At 39.9% G+C, this 20,912-nt stretch overlaps 1 protein-coding gene across 1 annotated transcript in view; it reads right to left on the bottom strand.

Moving 5' to 3' along the window:
* LOC124057429 (whirlin-like) overlaps window positions 1-20,912 on the bottom strand; it is a 62,959-nt gene that overhangs the window by 25,747 nt on the left and 16,300 nt on the right. Inside the window, exons 2-3 of the mRNA XM_046385671.1 lie at window positions 12,933-13,109; window positions 7,904-8,029 (exon numbers count right to left, since the gene is read on the bottom strand). Coding sequence (XP_046241627.1) covers window positions 7,904-8,029; window positions 12,933-13,109 — 303 coding nt within the window. The remainder of the gene's footprint in view (window positions 1-7,903; window positions 8,030-12,932; window positions 13,110-20,912) is intronic.

The raw sequence follows: 20,912 nt of genomic DNA, 5'->3' as shown, positions 1-20,912 counted from the left end.
CACCATACACAGTCTTTAACTTCCTGCCATCTGGTAGGAGGTATCGAAGCATTGGAACCCTCACATCCAGACTTTGCAACAGTTTCTTTCCCCAAGCCATCAGAATCCTCAATTCCTAGGGACTAGACTGGCAGAATACATCTATACACTTGTTTATAGGTGCTTGTTATTGCTTGTTTAAAATGGACGTACTTTTTGCTTTCATATTTTTATTTTTTCTATTTTTGTACTCAATATGTGTACTCCTTTTGTACTGTTTTGTACGGAGTTCTCAATAATGACACCATTGCTTAAAAGAGAAGGTATTTTATCGTGAAGAGAAGGTACTTTATTGAACTTGGATTATTCACTTGCAGACAGTGACAACAACAGCATCATCTGACAACTACTCACAGACACAGAACGCCCCCTGTTGTCTCGGTATATAAACAGCATTAACTTAAACCACTATTACTAAGCAAATATGCATTTGCTGCTATCATTACATCTTCCTTTTTTCAAAATAAAAGCATTCTACTTTTATAAACACAACATCTCCCAGTTCAAAATAAAAGTATTTTACTTCTTTTTCTTTAACATAAAAGCTTTTTCAATTATAAACATAAAGTATCTCTCTCTGACAAAATTTAAGTTGTCTTCCCTTATATACATATACATAAAGAACAACAGTAATATCTCTCTGATGTCTTGTTAAACCAAACTTAGACAACTTAAAGGTAGAAACACAACCAGCTTGCACTAACCTTAGTCTGTTCAACACCTGTACACAACTATAGTAAAACTTAAAGAGATATTATGACATAATCTTACAACCAACATATAACCATATTTAAATCCATTCAATGAGTCTCTCAGGGCACTTCACTTTTCTTGAAGATTTGCTGAGTGTATGTTCTTGCACTTGGGTAGGTGCCTCAGATGATGGAGCTTCAAGTGTGTGCTGAGGTTCTTCAGCAGCCTCAACCCACTGTTCCACTGTTGCAGGTCCCTTGATGAGATCTTGGGGATTTCGTCTCAGAAGAGCACCATCTTCTGTTTGAATGGTGTAAGACCTTGGTTGAACACAGAACATTTGCCCCATGTGTTTTGTCTTTAAAAATCACTTGGTCCCCAGCATGCAGTTCAGGTAACAAAGGAACAAAGAACCTACTTCTTTGTTCCTCGGTCAAAATAGAACTTCTGCTTTGCTTTTTACTACTCCTTGAACTTCTTCACGCTGCTTCCCTCCTTTGTCTTAAGCAGGTTATCCTGAATGGGCAGGTTTGATCTCAGGTGTCGTCCCATAAGGAGCTGTGCTTGTGACACACCACACTCAAGTGGAGTTGTACGGTATACCAGCAGGCTCTAATAGAAGTCAGTTCCACTGTCTCTTGCCTTGCCCATGAGCCTCTTCACTGTATGGACTGCCTTTTCCACCCACTAGCCCCATTCTGTAGTGAACTATCTGAACCTCATGTTGGAAATGTTGGTCCGTTGTCCGTGAAGACTTCACTTGGCACACCATGTCTTGAGAATATGTCGTTCATTGAAGTAATCACAGTCTCTGCTGTTGTAGTGTGCAATCTGCATACCTCTGGATATAGGGAATAATAGTCTGTGACCACCATGTAGTCCTTTCCCCCAGAAGAAAAGAGGTCAGCACCCACCTTCTGATATGGTCGGTCTGGCACAGGGTGTGGCTGAAGAGTCTTGCTTACAGTAGGGCCATCCATCTATGATGGCTTTGCACAGTGTTTCTAACATCTCATCTTTGCTTGTCTCAGTTCTTATGAGCTCAATCTTCCCATCTGCACCAGGCAGTGCACTTGTGATCATGCTCACATACACTTTTACATTATTATCCACTTTGGTGTTCGCTGGCTCTTTTGGGTCAACAGCACTGGATAATGTGTCGGCTGTGTTCATCAGCTTACCAGGGCTGTACATCACATTGAGTGTGTAGCGTTGCAGTCAGATCATCATTCTTCAGATTCTCAGTGGACAGTCACTGAGCAGCTTTTTGAATAATGCAATCAGTGGTTTATGGTCACTGATTGCCTGCCCTGTTTATGGTCACTGATCGCCTGTCCTGACACAAACTGGTGGAATCTTTCACAGGCATATGTTATGCTGAGCAGTTCTTTTTCAATTTGTGCATATCTTGTCTCTGCGTCTGTCATAGATCGCAATGCATAGGCAACAGGCTGCCAGTCACCATACTTCTACATAAGAACAGCTCCAAGCCCACTCTGTGATGCGTCTGATGAGATCTTAATAGGTCTCACTGGATCATAAAACTTAAGAACTAGTTCTTCTGTAAGCAGCTTTTTCAAGTCACACCATGATTTTTCATGTTCATGATTCCACTCCCATTCAATTTTTTCTTTTCAGTCAACTGTCTCAATGCCACCGTCTTTTCAGAGAGATTGGGTATGAATTTTCCCATACAGTCCATCATGCCGTTAAACCTCTGTGCATCCTTCTTGCATTGCGGCCTTGGCCTTTTCAATTGCTGACACTTTTCTAGGATCTGGTCTGATGCCTTCACTGCTCAGGATGTCTCTGAGATGGCATTTCTCTTTATTGAGCTTCAGATTCGATTTTCTGGTTGCTTCAAGAACGTGGTGCTCATAGATCATGTGTATGGTCTTGTGATACACTTTAGGCCCTGAAGCAATACCGAATGGCAGCTGGAATCTCTACTTGCCAAAAGGACTGTTGAATGTGCATATTTCTTCTCTTGTAGGCGGTTTGAAATGTCCTCTCTTTATTGCTCTGTTCAGATCGCTAGGATCCATGCAAACTCTGGGCTTTCCATTCTTTTTCTCCACAATAACAAGAGAACTCACCCACTCAGTTGGTTCATCGATCTTTTCAATCACTTCCAGGTTTTTCATCCTGTCCAACTCGGTTTTCAGCGGCTTTTGAAGAGCAAATGGTACTTTGTGGCATGAATGAATGACTGGTGGCACACTTTTATCCACTCTGATTGTGTGTTCTCCAGAAAGGCAGCCAAAACCCTGGAATAGGTCACTATATTCTTTATCAAATCATCATAGTAAGCATCATTATCAGTTTCTACAACAAGCACTCTCTTAACTAGGTTCAGTCTCACACAGGCAGCTAAACCTACTATGGGCTGCACATTCTTCAGCACTACAATGAATGCTAGAATATGCCCTTTTTTCTTGTGTGTCACTTTAACCATGCATTTTCCTATCACAGGTATTTCTGCTCCTGAGTATCCACGTACTTTCACTTTTGTTGCATGTATTTTGGGTCTGGGTCAGATTTTCTTGAACTCTGTTTCAGATATGACGTTCGCTTGAGCTTCGGTATCCATCTTAACGTCCATATGTGTGTTGTTCTGTGTCATCTTCATCCACTGCATGGACTTTGCTTCTTTGCTTTGTTTCATTCCTCTGTGCATTACACATGCATGGTTGTAATGACAATAAAAAACTCCTTGACCTTGACCAAAAGTGGAGCAAAAACATCTGCTACAACAGAGAGCCATGAATTGCATGAATTGGGGACAACAACTCTCCTAAAAGGGTTAATGGTGTGGGCAGCACGGTGGTGCAGTGGTTAGCATTGTCGCCTCATAGGAAGAGGGTTCCAGGTTTGAATGCCAGTCTACGCCCTTCTGTGTGGAGTTTGCATGTTCTCTCTCTGCCGGCGCGGGTTTTCTCCAGGTACTCTGGCTTACTCCCACAATCCCAAAAAACATGCACATTAGGTTAATTGGCTACTCTAAATTGCCCCTAGGTGTGAGTGTGAGAGTGTGTGGTTGTCTGTCTTTGTGTGTTGGCCCTGCGATTAACTGGGACCCGTCCAGGGTGAACCCCGCCTCTCACCCGTAGTCAGCTGGGATAGACTCCAGCACCCTGTGACCCTGATGGATAAGCGGTATAGAAAATGGATGGATGGATGTTTCAAAAGGTTACAGACTTAGACAACCTTAGACACTGTCATATTTACTAACCTTAACTGTTAACCTTAACAGAAGTTACATTTGTACATCAGATGAAAGTTATTTTAATTTCATTTATTTTCATCATTCCTAAGGGCATGAGTTGATGATGTTACTCTTAATAGTAGTCTAAATAGTGTAAAACAACTGTATATGAATTAATTTGCCTTGTGACGATTACTTGCTACAGTGTCTAGAAAAAATTCCATCCGTTTTACTTGCCGCAACACTGGTAGACAGGGAGGGAAGAATAGATGTAAAGAGGGGAAAAGGATGGTTTACCAGGAAATGATACACAGCCGCTTTCCCTGCCTGCTGCTCCCACTCTAATGGCAGGATCACTCAATCTTATACACCCAGAACACACACACACACACACTGTAGACAATAGCTTTTGTCCAAAAACACTGAATGGTTGCAGACTAGCAGTGAATGGAAGCACATCTGAAAGACTGAGAGGTAAGGAGAAAATATCCACTATATTTCTTTATATATGCAGGTCCTCTCTTTTACCTTCTTCCCCTCCCTCTCCCTCTCACTCTCTTCCTGCCTTCACATTTTCTGTCACAGCATGTCAAAAGCTCCAGTTCTGCAGCATGATCAGCCAATCCTCCATGATAAAGAAAAGTACCTCTTCATCTCCCTCTGTCAAAGAGACTGAGAAATGTCACACTGCATCTTTCAAGGGACAACATTTGAATTTTTAGAATGCCTTTCAAGGTCTGCTTCTTTAATCTGCTTTCTCTCAGTTTTTTCCAAGGTGTCCCAATTGGTTTGAACTAGTAAGGAATCAAACCATAATAAATAAATAAAATTTGATGTTTTATTTTTATCCCAAGTAGGACACACAATATTATCATGAAAGCCACACTGAGGTTTCAGCCATATTGTTTACAGGTAGGAAACAGTGGCGTCTGTTCTTGCCTCAGGCCGGTTGAAAAATAGCACAGAGTTAGAGTGGCCTGCTTGCTGAGGCAGAAAGCTGACCTAAAAGCACACTGCAGAAGCTAATAAAGCATTTTTGTAGGGCTGTCATGGTAGTGAAATCAGCTGCCTGACTGGGGCTGGAAGCCAAGTAGCAGATGTTAGCTACGCTAACAGGTTTAGCAGTCTAATAGAGAGCAGGTGGCAGAGGTGTTAACAGGTTCATAAGAATCGAGAAGCAGATGTTAGTGATGACAGCTGGCACAGTGCTGAAAATCTTCATATCAACAACTCATTTAATCCATGACTAAGATTTAAAGGAGCATCAAAGAGTTTATTAGTGTTTCAGGGTGTTCAACCACAAATCCAATGTACTTCACGTAGCGGCTGATCTTTTCAAAAGTGTTTTTTCTACATTTCATTTCCACTTCATTTCAAAAACAATCTAAAACTTGCCTTAAACAGGTAATCTATTGCAGTGACAATCACATCTGCTTTTACTTTTGTCAAAATGTATGTAACTGTGGTACAGTTTCCAAATCAGTCAGCACTTACAATTACATTTCCAAACAGCAGTAATTTAACCTTGACAAGCAAAACATAACACAGCAGATACAGACACAACAGTTCACTGATATTGGCTACCATATCTCTAGCTGGTTTTAAGTCCTGCAAGTTAATTTTTGTAATAAAATTAACAGAAAATAAAATGGCTGTTTAGAAAGAAAGAAAACCAGAGAAACTACATAGTTTTGGATGTAGATGGTAGTTTACAGCATTCAAAAATATTTGTCTGATTTTTCAAGATTTATCTTTATAAAGTGGAAAATCAAACAGCACGATGATATTTTGTTTTCCACATGTATAGTGCACTATGGGGGCCTTCATAGTGTATTATACTGCATGGAATTCACAATTCTTTATGACTACATTTATAAACACATGTAAAGCTTTCTGATGCACTCTACAGTCATAAAATATAGATGTGACTTATAATGAATTATAAGTTCAAGTGTCTGATGGATGCTCTTGAGTAGTTATAAACCAGAGGTTAACTGATGAGGCTTAGAATACATTATGGACTCCTATACTCACTTATACACGCAGCTGCAGTAAGGACTCATAATATGTCGATGTAGGTTCTCTGTCATCCAGGTCATGGTAGTTGAAGTGCTAGAAGCGAAGGCAACCATGGAAACAAGAGCACACAATTCTGTAAGAACACCTGGACTATTCGGACCAGAACAGGATAATGCCACACTCTCAGACAGGCATGATAAGCGGGTGAAGAACCCATCAGATAGGCTCCTCACCAATTCCCTGAAATAGATGTTTTGGCCAAAGGACTCAACTTTGCCATATCTCCACCACAACTACCCATAGTAGAACTCATCATAGCCACAGAATCAGCCATAGGAAAGGAAAGCCATAACATCCCTGATCAAAGACCAGAACATCACAATACTGTCAGCTGACAAGGGGAGATGCACCATAGTCCTCAAGACAATTGACTACCACGCAAACATGACCTCACTCCTCAGAGTCTGCAATACTTACAAAATCTTAAAATGGGACCCGACAAGCAACTACAAGAAGAAAGTCACAGATTGTCTACAACAACTTGCCATGCTTTCACCAGTGTCACCCAACCTCTACATGGAGGAATTTGAAAGCAAAGCTCTGAGCTCCTTCAGAGGAACAAAACCTAGCCACTGGACACCTGGGTCAAAATCAAAACTTGAAAAGTAGAGGCCTTCACTGAACAGATCAACCCTTGAGGATCTGAAGGGAAATAAATGACCAACCAAACAACCACTCCACAGACGCATGGCACAGCACAGGAGAGTCAGCTCATCCAGACAAGACTTGGCTGTATATCTGCATCTCAAGGATAAGGGACAAACCCTTGAGGACTCAAATGTTTACATTTTGAACAAAGAAGATCGATGGTTTGAGAGAGGTGTGAAAGAAGCCATCTATGTCCAGATAGAACAACCATCTTTGATCAGAAGTGGTGGATTACGACACCAACTTTCAGCCTCCTATAATGCAGTTTGGTTTGGTAGTGCAGTTTAACCCCTATTTGCACCATCCCTCATGTGACCCTAATGACACACATGATGAAGTGGGATAACGACTCCAGTAGAGGTTAAATAGTTGGATTTCCCTTTCAATCTCAGAAGTGAACAAGCCTTTCAGATGAGAGGTGAAACGTCTTCAACAACATAAGGACATCCGGTTGCCTTTGCCTCTAGCACTTGATATGGTATGATAGTGCGGCATCAGTCTCCAGTATAAATGCAGTTTCATAGTGATTACTGATGATGAATCATAGATTCTCTTAAACGCATGAAAATACATTACACTTCAGTAAGCAAAATAAAAAAGTACAAATCTTGTACTTCTCTTCGCAAGCTTCGCAAGAAGTACAAACTTCTAACAGAATATTTCTGCACTCTGGCACTGCTACTTTTACTTCATTTAAGAGTACTTTTTGATGAGTACTTTTTCCACCTCTGAACTATCCTGACACGATCCCCTGTGAATCCATCTACCAGCTCGTTGTCCACCTCCCCCACCTTATCAGGGGCTTGGCATCTCCACACATGCTCGCCTTAGAAGCCCCCACCTCCCCTACAATATTAGCCCTTTTTGGACAGTCCTTGTTGCTATACTGAAATAACAAAGACTCGTGCATCGTGCCAACTATGCTTTTTTACACTGAATAAAACAACACCAGCATAATGCTGCTCGAGTGGATTGGATTGGATTTTAGATAGCATTCCATTCCATGTTCCATGAGCAAAGGAGACATTACATGCAACAAAACAGCGTGGGCGTCCAATGTTATGTATAACATGTGCTTCAGGCAGCACTTTTTATCTAACAACAATGGCACAACATGGCAGTAGCAATTTGCTGTCCCTGTTAAAGAACAGTTGATCTTGTCCTCTTCTTGGAGGCTAAGAAGGTTTTGGACATCATGTTGTCTTCCTAAGGTTTTGTGGGTTGCTTGAGTTGGGTTACCTTTAGTGCACCAGCATCTGCAGCAGATCCAGGGTCCACTCCCGTGATGTAGATTCCCAGTCCATACTCCGCTCCACCTCTGATCATCAGGCCTAGAGAGCGACCATCATCCATATTCAGGTTTACCTAAAGGAGAAAGATGGCATTCAGTGTGTTGTCAGAAAACCAAACTATCACTGTCAAAATGGTGCTAAACATGAACCCACAGGGATCATACTTTGGTGTCTCAGTTTGGACCAGATTCAAGGTCTCATCTGATATCATTATCAGTGTTTTACACTTGCAAGTCAAAGATCAATTCAAAGGTCATTGCTATTTAGCTTCACTAAGCAAAGTATGCATGCCAAAAAAAGTGTCACAGTTTTTAATTTTATGGTGTCACAATACTGTGCTTAAAGTCTGGTTTAAAGTTTGGTTTAGATGTAAAAAGATAATTTAAATGCTTAGTTTTGTCACAAAAATGATTGTCAGTGGTGATGAACAGTGATCTTTTGCAGCCATTGTGCCCTGGGCCCACCCCACCACCAATATATATATATATATGTATACTGTACATGTACTACACTTGAGAAGAAGCAGAGTGTATCAGCATTGACAGTGCACTGTTAAGTGATGTGGTTGATGCAGCAGGCTTTGAGGACCTGTAGAATATTACATACCTACCCCAGTGAATATTTCACTGCGTACACAAACCAGACCTCATCACTCACTCATAAGGTGAAGCACCTCATTTAAATATAAAAAATACATGTATTACTATATAGTACTGATATACAAATATGTTTAATGGTAGGAAGTCAAGCCTAGCACAAGCAGATTCATGTTCCAACCCTTATCTACGGTCATGGCCCTTAAAAAATGAAGGCCCCTTAGGTAATGAAGGAGACTTAACCGTCTGCCACCATAACCTCAATAAATGGGTACTGGATGGATGCAGGATAAATGGAAGGATCAGTAAATAATTCCATATATTACTCAGGATTTGGGGAATAATCATAAAGTAAGAAACTGGAAACAAACCAATTTTCACTCACTGGTCTTTTTATGTGATGTGTTGATGTGATTACTGTACACATTGTGTGTTAGATGGGAGGGGTATTCTGCTCCTCGTGATATGTAAGCATGTTTACTTCCAGAGAGCCACTGTGGAGTTTTCTCTGCCATCTCCAAATTATCAGAGTGCTGCAACACAGAGTGCACTGCCTTTAATGGGAAGGAGAAGAAGTGATTGAATCTGCCATGATTGAAACCAGGGCCATCACACCCTCTACTTCAAGAATGTTTTCAAACTACATCACAGGAGCACAGCTTACTTCTGCCTCTGAATTACCTGCACCATATGCTTCAAACATACACACTGTGCACTTTTGATAAATGCAACTGATTTCCATTTATTGAATGCTTTTAAGAATTTATTTTTTTATTCTTTGTTCCTCTCAGTTCTATTTTCATTGGACATACTACTATACTGTACTATACTTTTTTCATATTATAATATAGTACATATACAGCATTACATACAACATACATCATTTTTTATATAGGGCCCACTTTTTGCACATTATCTTATAAAACAAAACAATGAATTTGTTTTGTGTTCCAAGATAAAACCACACTCATATCACCTAAGATTACAAGAGATGAATAAACTTAAAATGCTTTAATGTTTCTAGGCATTTAATAATATGTGTCTTGGGATTCCATTTATCTGCACTGTGATGTTTTGGAATGCTGGCTGTGTCCAGTTTTACTTAAACTGAAGGTGAAGATGGCAAACTTTGGAGTATGACTAGCTTCTCTGCTATAAAAATGTTCGTCCACTTATAAAGTTTTAAACAGTTATAGTGACCTACACAGAAAACAACACCAGAGACTGTGGTTCATATCTCATCTCAAACATAATTTATGCAAACATTCTCCATTTAATTGCTGTGAACTTCCAGCTGCATTAAGGGATTTTCTGCCACTTGAGAGCAGCACAAGGTGAACCCACAACAACCAACCTATTATTGCTTTACAAAGTCAGAAAAAAATTGCCTATTTAGACATACAGCAGACAGATAGCAATAGTTGAAGTTGTGTGTCTCTTCTGTCTGAATTTAAATCCATTAGCTCTTGTCCATCTAGTCCTGAGGGTAATACATGACTCCAGACGTGACACCAAGTAATCGTCTTTCAAGTACCCTTGTCAAGTCCCAAATCAAGTCCCAAGTCAAGACAGGCAAGGTCTCAACTACTGAAGCACTCTTCATTAAATGCAATGCCATTTTAACAGACTTAACTTTCCATTCTTCCTCAGCTTCAAATGTCAAATGAAGTTAAATGTTAAATGTCCTGCATCTTTTCCAAGCTGTACTGTGTTGAAGGGGTTTATTTACAAGGTGCACTTGAATGCACTTTAAAGTCCTGGTGTATGTACTGTATGTGGGTCATAAAATGAAAATAATGTCCTTCCAAATGGCTAAAAATCTCTGCAGAGATGGTGATCATTCTATGTAGGTTTGTCCTTTGAATATACACATATTCATCCATTGATAATATAAAAAATATTTATCATTGCATTGTCATTTCATTGCTACAGAACTGAATTCTCAACATCTCAAATGAGCATCTAATTTAATAAATCACTGAACTTCTATTGTCAGTGTTGAAGAATTCTTTAAACCACATCACAACATGATACAGATAGAAATTTAACAACTGTGAAATTCACACAAAAAGCCTCCCTATTGATGAAAGCATATTGCTGTAAAATTTTTACCCAATAGAACAGTTAAATAGACATGATTCATACAACAGAGAGTGGGCATATTGTTGAACAACTGGCATATATCTGCCACGTCACCTGGCAAAGATTTATGTGTACTTCACATTAACAGCCAACAAATCATGGGTCCCTTCTGCACAGGAAGACCATTTTGCCTCTGAAGTAACAGCCTCTTAGGCATCTGTCCAGGAACTTCTGATCTTTAAATAGTTCTCATCCAGGTCATTCAAGCTCGTCTAAATATAAGCAAATATAAGCAGTTTTCTCAGTATCCTCTTGCTCCTGTGCTATATCACCCTTTAATACAGCAGGCAGATATCCGCTCCTGAACAGCTTTTGTACAGACCACCATCAATTGAGCCCCATTCAGATCTGCAGAGCTGCGGAGGGCTACGTTCAGAGGCTCCAGCACTGCCTCCATGGGCCTGCTTATGCTGCAGTTTTAAGCATGTAGCTGCTAAAGAATGTTGGGATGCATCCTATTGTGGCAGTGGGGACACTGATTTGCAGTCCTCCCTTGCCCTTTCATCAGAAAACTCTCCCACAATGAGGCTGGTCTTCCTCAGTGCACCACTGATTCAAGACTCAAGGATAGTGTCTAACAGTTGATTTAATCACCATAAAACTGAAACAGTCTCTCTTGGACTGATCCAGTTTTCCCAATTTAGTCCATGGATGGAGCTCTGCATGAATATTGCTGAACCTTCTTTATATAAACTTTAAGGTCCAATAGCTCCAATGGTGAGTTCTTAAACTTTTCTCACCCAAATTCAAAGTCACCCTGTAGAAAATAAGATCATTAAAATACATTTGTAAAAGTGGGAGTCATCATAAAGAAGCTCTTGATTAATGTCAGTCTTTAATCAGACTTCAGGAGCAGTTGAGCTACAGCTTCTGCTGAGGTACAACAATACCATTCAGACAAACCAAATACAGAACTGCAGTAGTCAATTTGTTACATTTAGTTATGATTATGATTACATTTACTCATGATTACTTCAGATAGTGGTGCAAGGTTGCCTCTTGAGACATAGAATTTTTTTATATAGATATTATTTATCATTATATGAGAGGGGTGCATTTTGATCATGTTTGAATACTGGTGCTGATGTGCCACCAATATTGGTGGTGATGTGTATATACTTTGATTACTTATCCGTTGCATAGACTGTAGTTTGTGTGTGTGTGTGTGTGTGTGTGTGTGTGTGCGTGCGTGTGTGTGTGAGAGAGAGAGAGAGAGAAGGAGAAAGTGAGAAAGAAAGTGTGCAGGTTTTAACTAATCAAAACTTGGGTTTTTTTTGTAGTTGTGAAAAATAGAATGAAATTTTGCAATTTGGAATTCTAGGACACTGCTCTTAGTCCAGGAGTGTGGCAAATTTTTTGGAACCTTTGGGCACCTAATTGCTGAATGGTATAAAGTACGAACCACAACATTAAAACCACTGACTAATTAATAATCTGATTAGATTGCAATGTTCTGAGGTGAAACCTTGGACTCTGGCAATCACGTGTGTGTGTGTGTGTGTGTGTGTCAACAGACCCCCCCCCCACACACACACACACACACACACACAAAACCAGCTCTTCTTGTCAGCAGCAGCTCCCTGCAGCTGGACAAATGTACCCTGTCACATTTCGATAAACAGCTCAAGAATGTCTCAAGGACTACTACAACGGCCTGCAGACTCCCCACATCCCAACCTGATTGAGAATCTGTGGCATGCATAGGAATAAGCTGAATCCACCCTCCCAACTGTGGTGGTCCTGTCTCCTTTTCCTTGACAGGTCAGACAGAAACATCTTACATTTGGTACACCTCATGTACATCTTGCTTTTGCAACTCAAATTTCTGACTTTGGGAGGTTGAGACAGCCTTGCCGAGTGATGGCAAGGATTTCCAAATGATGTCTGCCTTCTTTGGTTCTTCTGACACAACCAAGGTTATTTTTCAGATATTTCAGGTTGAGTAAGTATTGCCTTGGTGAGCAGTCAGAGGCTTTTGGTGAATGATCGTCATGGGATGAGTCTGTCCTCCAAAATGTCACACACCAAAGGTCAAGATGACTGTCCCGGAGGGCCAGACTCCAACCCTGACTGGTGTTAGACAATTTCAAAAAATCTGACAGAATCTACTAAGTCTGCATTTCACTTTGGTCTGCATTTCACTTTGGTGTCTGTTTTATTTATTTTGAATTGAATACAATGCATCACATTTACTATAACTGCCTTATATACAGGGTTACACAAACACACTGTTCTTACCGTCCTCTCCTCCATGCTGTGCCCTTGCCTCTGGCTGGCCTCCTGGCTGTCAGGTGGTGGGGAGACACTCCGGCCCTGAGGGTCCACCCAGTTGTATACGTGGTTGGTGATGTAGCCTCCAGGGATCCGACCCATAGAGCACACTGACATGGACAGCTTCTTGCATCCCTTCAGCACCTGCATGAGCAGAGAAGGGTGAGGCTGTGAAAGAGCTACATATGTCAGACCTCATGGCCTCACACAGCAATGCATATGATTAAAGCTAGTCTAATTTCTTTCTCCAACATAGAGAAGTTACAGACATCCCTATGTTGTCTAGATAAAATACACAAATTCTCTGTCTTTTTTCTTGATAACTGAAGTTTTGATACTAGTTTGAAGTATGCATCGGTGACACAACAAGAATTATACAGTGTCAAGTGATTGCACTGCAGTCCCCATGATCTGTATGCTTTCAATGTTCCCCTCTTCCAGCAGAAGCCTGATAATGAGCCATTAATTTAAATCATGTGTGTTGAAGCAGGGAAACATCTAAAACATGCAGGACCGAGAAACACTGGGGTGTTCTGCTGAAGGTCCCTCATATATTTGTCATAACCATTCTTCTTCCTCTTCAAAATACCCCAACTCACTGCAGAGCAGCAGCTATAATTACAATGTCCAAGTGACCTTGGCAGCTACCCAATGTTTACCCAAGGTTAGCCAAAGAAAACAATTTCTTAAATAAATCATGGTATAGTTATGTTTGCAAAACTAAAATACTAGTTTCAAGGTCATATCTAAATGTACAGGGTTTTCATAAAAAAGCAATGTGCAGACTCAATGAAATATGATAATATTTTTATATTTTTTCATTATTTTGCTATAGTTGGAAAGTTTCTTGGTGTCAACACTTCTAGAAAAAGACATTTGATTCAGTTGATTCAACTATCTTTCTCCATATTCTCTAGTGGTGTTTTTGCAAACAGCAACAAATCCTACATTGTATACCTTTAAGCTAAGGAGAGATTACAGTTACAGCAAGACAATCAGACACATTACAAGTCCTTCCATTTGTGGTTGCCAGTGAACACTGAATCTGAATGTGCTGTGAAGAATAGTGGGCTGGTCCAGACCAGATCAAAAAAATATCACCCACAATCCTCTGCCCACAGCTTTTTTTTCCCCCCAACATATTTGACTTTTATTTGTTCTTATTTGATCTAAGGGTATAATACCAAACAGTGACTCTGAGAAATAATGCCCTCCTGCCTGTTGGCGCAGACACATTGTGTTGAACATTTGCCTGGTTGAATCACTGGAACCTTTCATCGTTTCTCCTTCAGTGGTTTCATACTCCTTTCAGCTCTGCTATTTAAACCACTGAAGCTCCCTTGCCTTGTGCATCTGCTGTCACATCATTTAATAGTTTTATGAGAGAGGGACAGAATTAGCGGAGGCTTTGAGGCCACAACGCTGACTATCATTGTTACTCACACAGATGCCGGTGGTGACACAGCAAAGACACCAGAAGAGAGAGAGAGGAAGAGAAAGTCGGATTCAGGTCTTATATGGATTCCTCTTCAGTGTTTATTTCTTCAGTGCAATCTACAATGAAATATAATAATCCGCGACTTTTCCTTTGACAAAAAATAGGCTCAAACTAGCTAACTATTTTGGATAAATTATTAACATTTTTCATCAATGTAAAAAATTGGAGGTCTTACTTGAAGGCAATATTTCCATCAGTGGAATCATTTCATCCTCCTGATTACTAAAACAGTACCTTCCCTCAAGACATCAACAGTGGTTGTTTGAAGGGGAAAAAAAAGTCACAGATACATGGACTAAATTCATCTACAATACCACTGAAAACGACACAAAAACAGATGGGAATAAGTCTTAATTTTAGAAGTCTAACTATTTGAATCACTTCCTGTAATCATTTATTGTTTTATCTTCTCATCTCACGTTAAGGCCAGACAGTCTCTTAATGATAAAAATGAATCTACAACTGGTATACAATCACTCTGCAGCAAAGATTCTAAATGAACAAGCAGTTATTTATGATAAATTACATTTAATATTCATTTTTGACTAAGACTATATGAAAACTACGAATAATTAAAGGACTAAAATGTAATTCAAACTTCATCAAAAAGCATTATGTGTTTTTATGTAGCCATAAAGCATTAAGAATGCATTGTACACTATCAAAGTCCTTAGAACTCACTATAGATGTGGTCTTCATAGAAGGTGCTACTGAAAATATTAAGTGTTGTGTATTCCACAGTTGTAATGTCTTTTCTTTTTTGTTTTAAATCCATCTAATCCAATAATTACATCCAACAACATCATGCAGTTTTCATTGCTTCCCACATGTTTGGGATCAATGTCTGGAGGATGAATCTTGGTCGTATTTTCAGTCGGTGTGGTGTTTATCTGAAAACAAGTGCAGAAATTTCCACCCATTTGCATCAATGTGAACACATTTAACAGTTTGTTATATATGAAAGCTGCTCACATTTCTTTCTGTTCAGTCCTGCTCGTTTTGACACAATGCACCATAGGACTCTGAATGACTGATTGTGTTAAGGCACAATTACTTTCTGTGGGACACTTGATGACACACTTTCATGAGGCATGGCTGTCCTAGCTGGAGTCATCCACACTAGTCTGTTTTAGTTTGAAAGTTGAGATGGTTCTGGATGATCCCCGCAGATATTAGGGCAACGTGTCACACTGTTTTTTTGATAATCTGATTTTCTTTATTTTTCACTGCAACTGCCACTGGGCTTTCATTCTACCAGAAACCAAGAAAATAATTCTGGATAACTTATGTGTAATAAATCCACATACCCCGACCAGATTAAAAAGTGCCTGGAGTCTGCAGCTGTCATTTAGAGTTTTACTTGATTTATGATGTCTCTCTAATCACTATTTCTCTCCAGAAAGCCAGAGATGTGCATTACCTTGCCCTGATCACTGATCCCAAAACCCCAGATGAGACTTCAGATCATATATATGTATGTATGGTGTATGTATGTGTACATATATATTGCATGACGTTACACATGCTACAACATGTGACTATACAACAGAAGAATTAGTTATCTTAAAATACGTCATTTATCAAGATAAACGGATATACTGAAATTATATGTCTGTCAGTGCGTTTTATTTAGCTAAAAGGGAAATGAATACCGAATTTTAATGTTGTTCTGTGACTACTGGAAGTGTAAATAGGAATGTTTGCTGCTAACATATTCACAATAATAAACCTATAAGGTGATTTGTCAGTGTGTTTGTTTTGTTGTTTTAACAACATGATCCTCAGTCTCTAGTGTGAAAGCTCTGTACCATTTTGACCTCTTCTTCATGGCTTCTGTGCAGTTACTTTCTGGATTGGAGAAGAGGTTGGCAGTAAACTTAGTCCAAGCATCATTACATTTCCTCCAAAATGTTTTTGGCAAAGCAAATTATATACATCAGTGTATTTTGTGGGATTACCTTTCTGAATATTTTGTGTCTATTCTCTGTCACTTCTTCTCCTTCAGTGCAGCTTGTCCTTCAAATAAAAAACACAGATTTAACCCCAGGTTGCCCCTGTTCTAGTGTTCTTGAACAAAATTCAACTGGCTTGAGGGCTGCTGTTCTGTGGCTGACCATAAGCTTTGGCTTCAGAAGAGGGAAGATTAAAATTTTAGACAATTTCAAGGGTCAATGAGGAATTATTTTCCCTCCTCTTCACCACAACTAATCTAATTACAGAGGCAGAACATTTTAGGTGTAAAACTTGTCCTTTGCTTTGCTCTTCACCCTCCCAAAGATTTGATGATGTGAGGTTTATGGATGGCTGTCCCCTGTAGTGTTGATGGATGTTCAGTGTGTGTCTCAGCACTGTTAGTGTGATGTGACACTCCAGTGATGCCATGGCCATAAATCAGCACCTCCTCAGCTTTATCACTGACAAAAGTAGCAGACGTTCCCAAGGACTGAGTGAGCTGAGTTGATAGGTTGAGCTGCTCCGCCACATGCTTGTTCCTGCTTATGAACACCACCATCACATCCAGACACACTGAATGGATTTTTCACACTCTGAGGTTGCACAGCACATGTACCGTGAAGCACAGCTGTGGACCATCAGAGCTCCCTGAGCTATACAAATGAAAAATGACTGATGATGAGTGAGGTCAGATTTTCACCTAAATTCGACTGGTCAGTATCACCTCCTGTCAAAAAGAAATCTGACACTGAAGACAAACAGGAGGTCTTCATCTGTACTGCCTCCTCTTTCATTGCTTCAGAAGCTTCCCTAAAACTACATTGTGATTAGTTTTATTTAGACGGGAATTGGAAGGAGTAAATGGCCCCAAACATGGCTGTGACAGGCTGAGACAACTGTCAATCAAATCAAATACAGCCCAGAACATTTTTTATAAACCTTAGTATCTCTTCAGTGGAGCAATAATGTTTATGCCATCTATATGGTGTGCTTCTGTATCTCAGTAAAGAAGTTTCCCATTCACCTGAGTCACAGTTCAACAGTGGTGGCTCTGGATGGCAAGGCCAGATGTTTTTGTGGAGTTGAGTGAACATTGGACTTCCATTCATCTGGTGGACACAACCAGATGCCACAACTTTATAAGGTAAAGCTGTGTTTACAGTGTCTTTCACTCTGCCCAAGTGGGCAAAATGTATAATATGTTTTAAATAAGACAACCTAAATCTTAGCTAAACTACGCTAGATGGCTACTCTGCTCATGCTCAGATTACGACCATGGCTACTGTAATTTTCAATTGCTGCTTTAACCATATTTGTTACTACATAGTTGGAAAGGTTGAATAGCAAGAAATTAATTCAAAAAAATACTGAAAAGATAAAATCAAATTCAAAATATATTGTCCTCTATGTCTCTCAGTTTACCAGTTAGCTAATATGCATTTCAAAAATGTATGGTGCTTTGGCTCTATAGCGACAAGATTATTTGCCAGAAGTTAGATCAGTCCCTCTCAAATTTAAATAGATGGACAAATGAAGCTGCCTTGCTCATGGTGTGATGATGAGACAGCAGAGACCAAAATGAACAGGGATGGACACAGCACACTCAGCTTTTTAACCAGAAGTCTTTTAACTGCTCCATCACTTCTGTCCTTGTCAGGTGTGAGGCTGTGCTCTATTCATTAACCCCACTCCAGCTACAATAACCTGCCCTGCACTGTCCCCTTTGCAGACATGATGGATTGCCTTACTACAATGTTGGCTGAGCCCAAGGCTGAAGTTTGTGCAAGCTCTGACAGGGTATAATTCACCCAGCCTTTTCAGTAACACAAGACCCTGTCCCAGAAAACAGGTTTTACTTTGACTTGTCTGAGTAGACTGGGCCACTCTTGTTATAATGCTGAAGGAAATATTTTTAAAATATATATATTTATATTTACAAAGATTTCTGAATAATCAAAAAAAAGGAATAGTTTTTTTGCCCAAATATTACATTCTATTTACGCTGCAGAGGGGTTGTTACATGTCAAATAAAAGGGAAAAAAAAGTTCTTAGGGCAAAGCGAGACGTCTCACTACAAATTGTCCATTCCATTCTACATCTTAAACAATGCAGCTGTGAAATACAAGCGGCGTGGAAAGCAGGCGAGTTATACTCTCAGGTCCTTAATCCACCACTGCTGAGGGGCCCCTGAGCACAGTGCAGCTACTCAGTGAACAGCAGACGACTGTGTTCATACATCACAGTCACAGAACCATACTGGTTGCACTGATCAGCTGTCAGGAGAGAAAAAAAACTGGCTGAAGAAATGAAATTTTAATTGAACTCTGTTTTTTCAAATTATAACATACTGCGGAGATGAGACCGTTTCTGACTCTGTTTGACAAAAAGACATTCATACTTGCACATGACTCTCATCCTGATTGTTGCAAAGCCTTTTTCACTCCCCTTATCCCATCAGGCAGTGCTTCAACTCCAGGCTGTCACAATGCAGCACTAAGACTGTTTTTTATTATGATTATTATTATTATTAGGGCTCAAGAGAAAAAAAAAACTCCTGCTGGCATAATTACATGCATGTTTTCCATTATTTCATAATAACCTGTAAGGCTTGTTAAGAACCTGCTCTTGACTACATTTCAGACTCCAACATGGATTAAAGAGTCATGGTGTTTCACATGAGCTATAGCATTAAGAGGACAGTCAATTATCTGCCATTTTGAAATTCAATTGCTCCAAATTAAACATGGCAGGTGGACTGGTGAGTGAATGAGCCTTGCAGTGATTCTGACCTCGAATGTTACCTGACTCAGCTGAAGAGCTGCTGGCAATGACTCTAGCAGGCCTCTTACTGCAATCCCTGCACTCAGTTCTCAGAGTCTCCTACCCACAGGGAGAAACAATGCAATCCCAGCAGATGGTTCTAGTACACTAAGTAGACTGTTGGCGCACTCACCACCTGCAGCCTAAGGACACTGCAGTCCCACAATTTAAACAGAATAAAAAGGACAACAGAATGGACAAACTTCTGTCCACAAAATTGATGCAATGCACTTTTTACATTTCTTCAGAATATACTGTATATTTTTTGCTGAGAAAAGGATGACCAATGGAAACCAGTGATGGGTTAACAAATCCATTTTACCGCAGACCATTGGCCTTCTCATCAATAAACATTAAGATGGCTGCATTCCATTTAGAAGGGCAGTGGATTATTAATAATGTTTGGTATTAAACTGCAAAATTATGTGATACATTAAAACCCAGCAAAGAAAAGTCATGAGTAATGGTTTTAAACTACATTTCTGTACCTCTTAAGAAGAAGAAAAGTGTTGGCACTCAACACTGAAAATGTTGTCACTGAAATAACCTGGGGATTTGCAGACTTGTCCAATATCAGTGTTGGTATTTGATTTTGTAGGTGTTTTCACACCTCTACTTGGTTCCTTTGGTCCAGAAAAAAAAATATGCATTTGTTGCATTTTAATTTTGGTTCCGACTTGTGGTCCACACTGACTTTTTACAAATGACTAAATATGAAGTCTTAGCTCACTTGTTTGGTCCCACATGTGGCCATATGAAGCCATCTCCACAGGAAACCTCTACAGGTTTTGAAACAACTTCCCGAAACATGTCAGATGGGAAGACCTCTTTGCTGTAATGCTGAAACTAGCACTCTGGTGTTAGTATTTATTTTTTGACATAAGGAATTACAGCAAAATACGGTAGAAAGACTTGCCATATAGACTATATGTCACGCCCTGGGGTTCTGTCACTTGGTTTTTGAGTCTATGTGTCATGTTTCATGTGTGTCTTGTGTTTCCATGTGTTATGTTCAAGGTTTTTGTCATGTCCTGTTTTATTTTGAAAGTGTCACTTCCCCTGTGTGTCTCTGTTTCATGTAGCTTTCCCTTTGTTCAGCCTGATTGCATTCTCCTCCCTTGATGTGTGTCACCTGTGTCTCGTTGTCTTGTCTATTTAGTCCTTGTCTTCCCAGTCACCTGGGTCTTAGTGTTGCATTGTCTTCTGGTTTTGTGCCAGGATCTTTGTTCTGTTCTTGCCTTGCCATGTTATGCCAGGAGTTTTTTTGCCACAGTTTTTCTTTGATCCCCTGCCATAGTGAATGTGTGCTTTGATGAGTTTTTTGCCTTAATAATAAAAGACTATAAGTTTGGACCTCTGCCTCGCCTGCCTGCATGCCTGCCTGCCCATTTTGTGACTCTGCATCGGGGTCCAGCTTTTTCTGCGTCAGCGACGCCGACTCTCTGTGGCACTATATGGGTCAAGGACAATTCTTAAGGAAAATTGCAGCTCTGATCTTTGGTTGAATTGGTTCACATGCATTACAATCTCAAACATGTACCTCAGAAACTTAAATTTATTCTGAATGACATATTTTAAATGTCAATACTGAAATGTCAATGTGAAATGTAGTTTAATTTCTACTTTGGGCAAGCAACAACACTTCCTGCAGGATGTATGGGTGCTGTTCAGCAGGA

Source organism: Scatophagus argus, chromosome 4, assembly GCF_020382885.2.
Source record: "Scatophagus argus isolate fScaArg1 chromosome 4, fScaArg1.pri, whole genome shotgun sequence".
Taxonomy (NCBI): domain Eukaryota; kingdom Metazoa; phylum Chordata; class Actinopteri; family Scatophagidae; genus Scatophagus; species Scatophagus argus.
The sequence above is the reverse complement of the archived record's forward strand: the minus strand, read 5'-3'. Positions and strand labels throughout refer to the sequence as shown.